This window comes from Berghia stephanieae, chromosome 7 (assembly GCF_034508935.2).
Source record: "Berghia stephanieae isolate SIO BIC M18660-M18661 chromosome 7, UCSD_Bste_1.3, whole genome shotgun sequence".
Taxonomy (NCBI): domain Eukaryota; kingdom Metazoa; phylum Mollusca; class Gastropoda; order Nudibranchia; family Aeolidiidae; genus Berghia; species Berghia stephanieae.
The window spans coordinates 39,413,678-39,424,112 of NC_088366.1; the positions used below are offsets into that span (position 1 = coordinate 39,413,678).

Consider the following 10,435-nt stretch of genomic DNA (forward strand, 5'->3'; position numbering starts at 1 on the left):
GTGAATCAACATCCACAGGTGCCTATAATGATATAGGTTTATTATATTAGTAATTTACCTCCAAATGACCTTGACCCCAGATCCGGGTTGAATGGACATGACTAATCAAAGTCATCATTGGGGTCAATCCTTTATTTGTTTATGTATAATCGATCGTATTGTTAATTTAACACCTTATCAGCACTATAGGATCATATCAGGTGTTATTTCTCCCAAAATGTTATCGAAATGAATCGATAATCTATTTTTAGCTCAGTAACGTGGTAGAGGTTGATGGATGCTTGATGCAATAATCCAATATGGCCGACAGGAAGTGACGTCATTCCAAATGGCCGACAGGAAGTGATTTTAATCAAAATTGGTAATTTAGTTCGAATCCCGCTCTGAGCTGAGTCCTTGGAAAAGGTTCTTTACTCACATTCTCTCACCGAAATTGAGTGTATAATCAGTACCTGGCCTTTAACACCATCCTCTTTGTCCGAAAAAAATGCATGGGTGCATGAGTGCCGGCTACAGCCAGTCTGCCGGCCGATTGGATTACCGAAAAAACGTCCTCGGCTTTTTGCGATTTGGATTTGATTGATTTTTGTTTGTTTGTTTAGATCGGGTCGGGTACGTCCATATGATTAAGCGAAACTTTTGAATCACGATGCTACTGTGACCCGGAAGTGATAGTTATATTACTAAATTTGAACCGGAAGTTGATTAGAGAAGAAATGAAAGTTGACTTCAAATGACGAGGTAAGTCCGTGAATCTTGCAGGCTTTTTCAGATTATACGTCTGGTCATAAGTAGACTTGCAGGCTTTTTGAGGTCCAGTTGCTTGCACCCATGAAAATGTAATACAGGCGTCATGTCTCGTCCTACGTCATATGTGTTACTGTTGACTTGAGACCCCTTGTAAAGCGTGCTGGGCACATTTCGTAGATGTTGCCCTATATACATGCTCTAGAAACAAAAAGCTTTTAAAACCGGATCACTGTTTATTTACATTATGAATTAATTGTTTCTGACACTTGTATCAAATCTCTTGTCTTAATCATGGATACCGTCTTTCCTTTCATCCTACTTGAATCAAACAATAATTGAATTATCGGATTTTACAAGGGATTTTAAAAAATAAATAGACCTGCCAAGTTGCAAATTCAAGTGTACGGTTGACAAACCAAAATTTATGATTTTAGAAGGGAAAAATCCCTTAAATAAGTCCCCTATCGTTTTACCATTGTCAAAACGTTTTTACACGTGTCAAGGCTTGAAGCCTTTTAGGGACTACTGCACTTTCGGACCAATCCATTGTTGTCAGGTACTCATTTTACTCCCGAGTCAATACGATTTACAAAAAAAATATTCTCAAATATTCTCCAGACTCAGCTGGTTTGCATTTTTAATGACAGTAATGACAGGTCCCATTTCGCATTCCTACAAATCGGACATCTTCCAATTAATTTCATGAACTGTATTTTGTTAAGAAATTCAAACCACTACATTTATTACCAGAGTGGTATACTTCGCGGAAATTGCGAGGTTTTCAAGTTAAAATCTTCTCTAAATCATATTGAAAAAATATAACAGTTGGTACCTCGGATCACCTCACATCCAACTGCATGCAACAGTAAAATGTTAGCTGTTGTTTTTGTTTGTTTGTTGTTGTTTTTTAATGTGTAAACGATACGTAAACCTGCGAGATACACAAAACATTGATTTTTTTATGATTAAAGATTTAAAAACATAAAACGATGACAAACTGTAAAATTATCCGTTTAAACAAAAAAAAAAAAAATCAATATCGATCCGAATCGGTGTCATCTTACGAAACAATGGGTTCATAACGATATCTTTGAATAATTTTGATTCCGTAGTTGTCTCAAGTAAGAGGGCCAAAATAAAATTTATTATTTTTCAGTGAGACATGTTATAAGACATTATATTTTGGATGAGGATATAGCCTAAACCAAAGAGTGTGTAGGGTAACGTAGTTACCAAGAGCTCTCACTTCTCTTAACCGCAATGCTATTGTCGCGTGCCAGGCGAGACAGCGAGGTGGGTGTGCTCCGCGTGTATCATGCGCGCTAGGCTTACTGATACAATGAAGACAATACGAGTAGAAGAAGGAAGATGCGTGGCTTCACCAAAAGCGGGAAGTGAGAGCTCTTGGTAACATAACAATCGTAACCTACACGCTCTTTGCCTAAACCTAGACTGAAGTAGTTTTTAACCTTTAAGATCACTAAAGCTCTGTAGTACATTCTCACATTCTATACAATTATTATAGTGTATCTTTATAGCGCTTAGTAAGTGTTAGATGCTGAGTTGAAATCATTTAACACACTTGCTCACACACAAACACAAATACACACGCAACACACACACACACACAAAACACACACGACACACATACAAACACACGACACATAAACAAGTACAGACATGTCAACGCCCAATAGGTAAGGGAAAATATGTGATCCACTGCCTCAAATGGTATCTTGCTGAAGTAAATTGACGATAAAGTCAACATGAGCAGAATATTGAAATTATGTTATTTGAAATTGAAGACATAAAAATAAATTACCACAATAAAGGCGTTTATCAACCAAAAGGTTAAAAGTAAAGCTTGAAATCTAATTTTAGACATCAGGTTCACTCCTATTTAACCGTATTAAATTGAAATGACAATAATTTGCTGTCTCTCGTCTATTTCAGCTAGAAAATGCCGTTAATCTCTAAATCGATTGATTTATTGAAGTAGATATGACACACTTGCAAGGGCTGTGATTTTTAAATTAACAGTCATTGGTTAGCGCACTATTCTTTTAATTGAATCAGGTCTGACATACGAACCCACTTATGGGCCTAAATTAACATTGTTGTAATGGACGATATTTTTGCGTCATTATTTGGAGATTTCTGTTATAGAACCCGGGACTAAAAAAATGATTATTGTTCGATTTTGATCGATATTACAAACATCTTTCCCCTCCGGCTGTAAGGCGCCACTATGGTTATATCACTTTGAGTCCGCCATATTTCAAGGACGTCACTTTCTGTTGGACATATGTTATTATTGCATCATCAACTATCCCTCACCAAATTTTAACCATGACAATGAGCTATTCACATATATCTATTGTTCGACGCAGATCGATATAATTTTGGAAAAATATAGCACCTGATATTATCTAAAAACGTTGAAAGGTTGTCAAATTAAATTACATTATATAAAACAAGCATAAATTGCTAATTCAGGTTTCGGAGAAGGGAGAAAATGTTCCCGTGAAATGCGATTTTGACTCATCTGACTGATGATCACAATTTGTAAACATGCCAACTCATCATCCATTCCTGGGAAACAAGCATACATCTTCTTATATAAGAACATTCAACAGATCGAAAAAAAAGAAATATAAAGGATCGGTTCAGTCCTATTATGTCATCATATAGCCACCAATCTATATCATGTCAATGAGCTACTTTTAAAAAAAAGATTATTCATGCGGATCGATAAAATTTGAAAAATGACAGCCAATATGACCCAAAAGTACCGTGTCGTCAAATATCCAATACACACTGTCATAACATTGCGCTAAATAAGCAGATTATCGATAAAGATCTTTACAATTTTGGGAAAAACTACCAGCTATAATCGAAAAGTGTTTAAAGTGTAAAATTATCAACATGAACAAATGGAGAAAACAAAACAAACAAACAAATCCAGAAGATCAACTTCCCGGAGGTTTCAATCATATTACGTCATCAATTATCAATCAATTCTACTATGGCACTTGTGAGCTATGGATTTGAAAAGAACAATGATACAGCCGGTGCTTAAGCACATATGTTTCCCATAGGTGTGCCATTACGCGTAGGAAATATAGTGCAAATGAAAGTAGTTCCTCACCGTTTAATAAATTACTACGCATTTGATAGATGTTTTTTGTATGAAAACGCGCTCCGCCTAAAAGCTGCATGTCTTACTTATTGGGTGTAACTGGTCAGTTGTTTAGAAAAATAGTAACTAATACGAAATATATGTAACTCGGCTAAAAATAGAACATAATTCAGATCGATAAATTTTGGGAGGAAAAGCAGCTGGTGTGATCTAAAAGTGATGTGTTATCAAATATCTACGAACCTCGACCATGTCAATGGGTTAAAACAGACTATCGATTCAGATTGATATAATTTAGATAAGAAGAGCAATGGGTATGACCTAAACGCGGTGAAAATGTATCAATTTAACAATATGGCCAAATAGACAAAGATAAAACAAACAAATAATGGAAAAACCCAATGACTGACTTCGGATAAATTTATAATGTTATTAAGTACTGATAATAAAATAATAGTATCATAGATGATTCGAAAAAATGCACTCTTTCACAGATGTTGAATTCCATAACATTTATCATTTATTAATAAATAAAACTTAGAATATAGGATTACAGAACAGTTTTGTTACTTTATTTAAGAATCAATGAATGTGTGTAAAGTCGAATGTAGGGAGGTAAAATTAATAAACATTTTCAAACATTTTGCCTTTTGCGAGGGGTTTGTCAATCAGTATTAATGGGATGCAATGCTGTCTCGCCTCAAATATTTTGACATTTGCATTCTATATGGTTTGTGTCGGATATGAGATAATACTAGGGTGGAGAAAGTAGACTATGGGGGTTTTTAATAGCAACAGATATGATCTAAAACTGATGTGTCATCAAATTTCCACTAACACCCGCCTTATCACGGTTTTCAAATAGAATATCGTTCGATGTAGATCGTTTTAATTTTGGGGGAAAAATAACACTTGATATGATCTAAACGTGATAAAAGTGTGTCAAAATTAACAAAATGATAAGGTATGCATACAAAACAAACAAAAATTGCTAATTCAGGATTCGAGTACGGGATAAAGTTGACAAATGTAATGCGATTTTCTCCCTTCTGACCGATAACCACGATCGGTAAAACACATGCTGACTCAGCACCCTACCTGGGAAACCATCATACATTGTAGAATATGAGGCCATTCGACAGATCCAAAAAAATAAATAAATAAATAAAGGATCCTTTCAATCCTATTGCGTCATCAATAACTACCGATCCTTCTTAGGTTTTTAAAAAAAAATATTGGTGCAGATCGACAAATTAAATAAATAGTAGCTGAGATGACGTAAAAGAGCTGTGTCAACAATAAATTTTAATATCCATCAATCTCAACTGTGTCACTGGGCTTAAAATGGACTATCGATTCAGATTTACGTGCAGTTATCCGCAAGTAGGATAACCCAATTTATTATGAGCTTATTGCTGGAATAGATATCTCAAAAAATGACGCAAAATATTGTCCATTAAAAAAAATTGTTAAATGGGTCCATAATTGGGTTCGGATATATACCTGTATATATGTACACGTCGATTCAGACTGATATAATAAGTTGGGTACAATTATGAACAGATATGACATAAACTTGGTGAAAAGGTACCACATTAACAATATGATCAAATAGAAAAAGAAAAAACAACAACAAATAATGGGAAACCCCAATGATTGACATTCGAATAAATTAGTCATATTGTATAGCTACTGGGTTTCAAGGAGTACTGCTAATATAATAATAGAAAATTGGACAATTGTATTCTTACTCAGATTGTGAGTTGTATGCCGTTTATCCTTGATTAATAGATGAAAGTTGGGGTTGGAATTACAGAACAGTGTTTGTTTACTTTGTTCAATAATCAATGAATATGTGTAAAGTCGAATGAAGGAAGATAAAAATCAAGAATCGGTCTCATTTTTCAATAATGACTGGATGAAAAGGTTGACTATTGCGGCCCAAAGAGAAGGATTCGAACTAAAAATCAATCAGTATTAATGGGATGGAATGATGTCTCATCCCAAATATTTTGACAATTGAATTCCATATGTTTCGAGTTGGATGTGAGGTGATCCGCTGTACCAACTGTTATATTTTTTCAATATAATTTAGAGAAGATTTTAACTTCAAAATCTCGCAATTTCCGCGAAGTATACCATTCTGGTAATAAATGTAGGGGTTTGAATTTCTTAACAATCTAGTTCATGAAATTAATTGGAAGATGTCAGATTTGTAGAAATGCGAAATGGGACCTGTCATTAAAAATACAAAGCCAGCTGAGTCTGGAGAATATTTGCGAATATTTTTTTTGTAAATCGTATTGACTCGGGAGTAAAATGAGTACCTGACAACAAGGGATTGGTCCGAAAGTAAGTGCAGTAGTCCCTAAAAGGCTTCACGCCTTGACACGTGTAAAAACGTTTTGACAATGGTAAAACGATAGGGGACTTATTTAAGGGATTTTCTCGTTCTAAAATCATAAATTTTGGTTTGTCAACCGTACACTTGAATTTCCAACTGGGCAGGTCTATTTATTTTTTAAAATCCCTTGTAAAATCCGATAATTCAATTATTGTTTGACTCAAGTAGGATGAAAGGAAAGACGGTATCCATGATTAAGACAAGAGATTTGATACAAGTGTCAGAAACAATTAATTCATAATGTAAATAAACAGTGATCCGGTTTTAATACTTAATCGATTATCGATTTTTCTCGAAGGTTACCGTATGTAGAGTGAACGTTGGTAACAATTCAAATCGTTTAATCGGTTGAGCTATTGAGGAAAACACTTATAAACATATGTGACTTTGATAAAGCGGTAATAATTGGTTTAAGCACGTACATCTATCGATCGGACTGTCCGGGTACTGGATGATAGTAGATTTTTTAACACGTACGTTTATGTAAAGCTTTTTGTTTCTAGAGCATGTATATAGCGCAACATCTACGAAATGTGCCCAGCGCGCTTTACAGGGGGTCTCCAGTCAACAGTAGCACATCTGACGTAGAACGAGACATGACGCCTATTTTACATTTTTTTTCGGACAGAGAGGATGGTGTTTAAGGCCAGGTACTGATTATACACTCAATATCGGTGAGAGAATGTGAGTAAAGAGTCTTTTCCAAGGACTCAGCTAAAAGCGGGATTCGAACTAAATTACCAATTTTGATTAAAATCACTTCCTGTCGACCGTTTGGAATGACATCACTTCCTGCCGGCCATATAATAATAATAATAATAATAATAATAATAATAATAATAATAATAATAATAATAATAATAATAATAATAATAATAATAATAATAATAATAATAATAATCTTTATTATCCAAATTAAAGGCAATTCATGTGAGGTAGACAATGCTCAGTTTGGTTCATGGTATGAACATCAACACATTTACAAATACAGACACAGACTTACACGAATATACACGCTTGCACATTGTTTCTACACATGTATACAAAAGAAATGAGGGTACATACATACACACATACATACATACATACATACATACATACATACATACATACATACATACATACATACATACATACATACATACATACATACATACATACATACATATATACATACATACATACATACATACATACATACATACATACATACATACATACATACATACATACATACATACATACATACATACATACATACATACATACATACATACAGACATACATACACCAGGCCTGTAAATCTTCCGTCTATTGTCGGATTTCCGACAGTACGATTTTGCTCTTAAGTGCTAATATTTTTTTACAAAATAATAGTAAAAATAAAATTCGTAACGTCAAAGAACAGAACCAATAAAAAAGAAAATAAAAGAGTTTCATTTCGTTCCTCGAAAAAAATAGATTTTATTCCGTTTCAAATGCCGACTTAAAAAAAAAAAATAAATAAATAAAAAAACGTTTTATTTGTCGCACCAAAGACCAAACTAAATTTGCCGTTTATCAGTTAGCTATAATATTATCATGCCACCTACACGCTCCGTTAGACGTGTATGTATTCACTGCCTGGCTACTATGCCACAGCCAGCGAGAGTGGGTCGCGAAGTTCACGCAAGTCGTCTTCACACACTCACACACCTGGTCAGTAAATAACGCACGCACAGAAGTGTGTCGAACCGGACCGGAAGGTTTCTCTCTATTTTGCTACCGACACACATGCATATCTCCGGTTCTTCTTTCTCAGTCTCTATATTTCTTTGGTTCCGTCCAGATGTGAAATGCGAAATAATTATTTTTCTTCGGAATATATATTCTAGGATATTTTATATTATACTTCGTTTGAGTTTTACCAATTCACTGATTGATATGATACACTTTTGCTCCTTTTTCACAACTTGCCAATATCATCACTGAAAACTACATGTTTATTGATCATTTGGGATTCAATTTCTAGGTTGTTTACTTTCCATCTTCTGGCACCCATGGATACTTATATATATATATAAATATATATATATATATATATATATATATATATATATATATATATATATATATGTGTGTGTGTGTATGTGCGTGTGTGTGTGTCTCTGACTTGAATGACTCATCTTGTATCTCTTCCACAGCTAACATTATGGGATACCGGTGGAATGGAGAGAATGTCCTTCATTGGGTCCAGCTACTACCGGGGTGCACACGCCGCTCTCCTTGTCTATAGCGTCAACAATAAAGAGACGTTCTCCATTCTGTCCCAGTATATCCTTGACATAGTCATGAATGCCGAAGGTGCCAAGATTTTTCTCTGTGGAAACATGGCCGACCAGACACCCGAAGGCAGCCACCCGGCGGTCACTGATTCGGACGTTGAACAGTTTACCAGTCAGTGTGAGGACGTGTTGTCTGGTGTGTATCGGATTTCATGTAAAGAAAGTTCTGGTCTGAATGAAATGTTTGAAGACATGGCAGGAGTTTTACACCGTGAAGCAATGTCCAAGATGACATTGAGAAGGGATCTCATACGACCTGGGGACACGCCGGAAAGAGAGGTCCACTCAACCAAAAAAGGCCGTTGTTGTTGACTAGGTGGCCGATTATCAGAGTTAATGGATGATTACTTGTCACAATGTATTGGTACTCCTGCTATTGGTCAACAAAAGCAGACTCCTTTTCCTAGTTTTCTGTCCTCAAACAATACACATGTGCATTTCAAAATAACCGTCATTCTCATTCGCCTATAAAACGTAGGTGGGGGAACAAGGGCCTCAGCATTTCGTTAGAGATTTTTTGGTTTGTTTTTTGCCTTACAGTTTGGATATATTACCATCTTTTCTTAAAGTTAATTTATCTCCAGTTTCCAAACTATGTGACATGGACTTTAACCATTCACTTTTTGGAATTAAGAAAAACTTTTTTCCCAAATTGTTTTGTGGACACGTGCATTTTCTATATTGTTTTAAGGATGTGCGTGCAAGGAGTCACTTATAGCCAATAAATTATGTGGACCAAATATGACAATGATGATGAAAGTGCGCACAGTTCTTTGTTTCATCCTTTGACCAGGAGAAAATCCGATACATAAACAATTTGTTCTTTGGTCTTCATTTCTACCTGGATCGTCGCCACCAAGTACAATCCAACCTGGTAAGACGGAATCGAATGAGCATGGGGAGAATTTTTTGTTACCGTACAGACAAGTTTCTGTCTTACACAGGTTTTTATTTTTCTTCATAAACTGCACAGCACATTGTATTTTATCCATGCCCACAACCCCCCCTGAACATTTTCTATTTGATGACGCACAGATAAAAATAAATTTAAATCTTATAATGTAGAAGAAAAAAAAATGTTTTTTTTAATGCGTGTTGGCTGGTTGGTTTTTCTTTGTTTTGCTGCTGTTTCAGTATTTCTAATTTATTATTCTATCAGTTTGCCGGTTTGGACCACCTTCTTGATTTGTGCTTGCCCAAAAATGTAAAATTATTCCAGAAACGACAAATTATGTGGAGATTTGTTGTGATGCTTATGCAATGTGTACATATTAAAGCAAACACTATTAAAAGCAAGAAGAAAGAGAAGGGGGGGGGGGGGGAAGACCACAAGCAGATCTCAACTCAAAACATCGAAAACCACTAAAATTGTCGCAGTCTACAACTGAATACCAAAAGAAAGAAAAAGGCACATGAAGTTATGCAACAATTATTATTATTATTAGCATTACTGATTGTTCGAAAACTGTAAAAAAAAACTTTTTACCCTTCGACAAGATGAAACAACCAACAAATATATTGAGACATCAAAAATTGACTGTGTTGTCTTTGATCAACCAACAAAAAACGCCATCTTTTTATTCACTCACTGTTTTCATTCTATTTTTCATGACGAATAAAACAAGAGACATAACTACAGAATATGAATAGAACGAAGAGTCTCTCTCTCTCTCTCTCTCTCTCTCTCTCTCTCTCTCTCTCTCTCTCTCTCTCTCTCTCTCTCTCTCTCTCTCTCTCTCTCTCTCTCTCTCTCACTCACTCACTCACTCACTCACTCACTCTCTCACTCTCTCTCTCTCTCTCTTTCTTTCTTTCTTT

The 10,435-nt window shown here is 35.2% G+C and overlaps 1 protein-coding gene across 1 annotated transcript in view; it reads left to right on the forward strand.

Moving 5' to 3' along the window:
- LOC144977215 (ras-related protein Rab-35-like) overlaps positions 1 to 9,706 on the forward strand; it is a 47,879-nt gene extending 38,173 nt beyond the window's left edge. Inside the window, exon 3 of the mRNA XM_078922170.1 lies at positions 8,477 to 9,706. Coding sequence (XP_078778296.1) covers positions 8,477 to 8,929 — 453 coding nt within the window. The 3' untranslated portion in view covers positions 8,930 to 9,706. The remainder of the gene's footprint in view (positions 1 to 8,476) is intronic.
- The last annotated feature ends 729 nt before the right edge of the window (positions 9,707 to 10,435 follow it).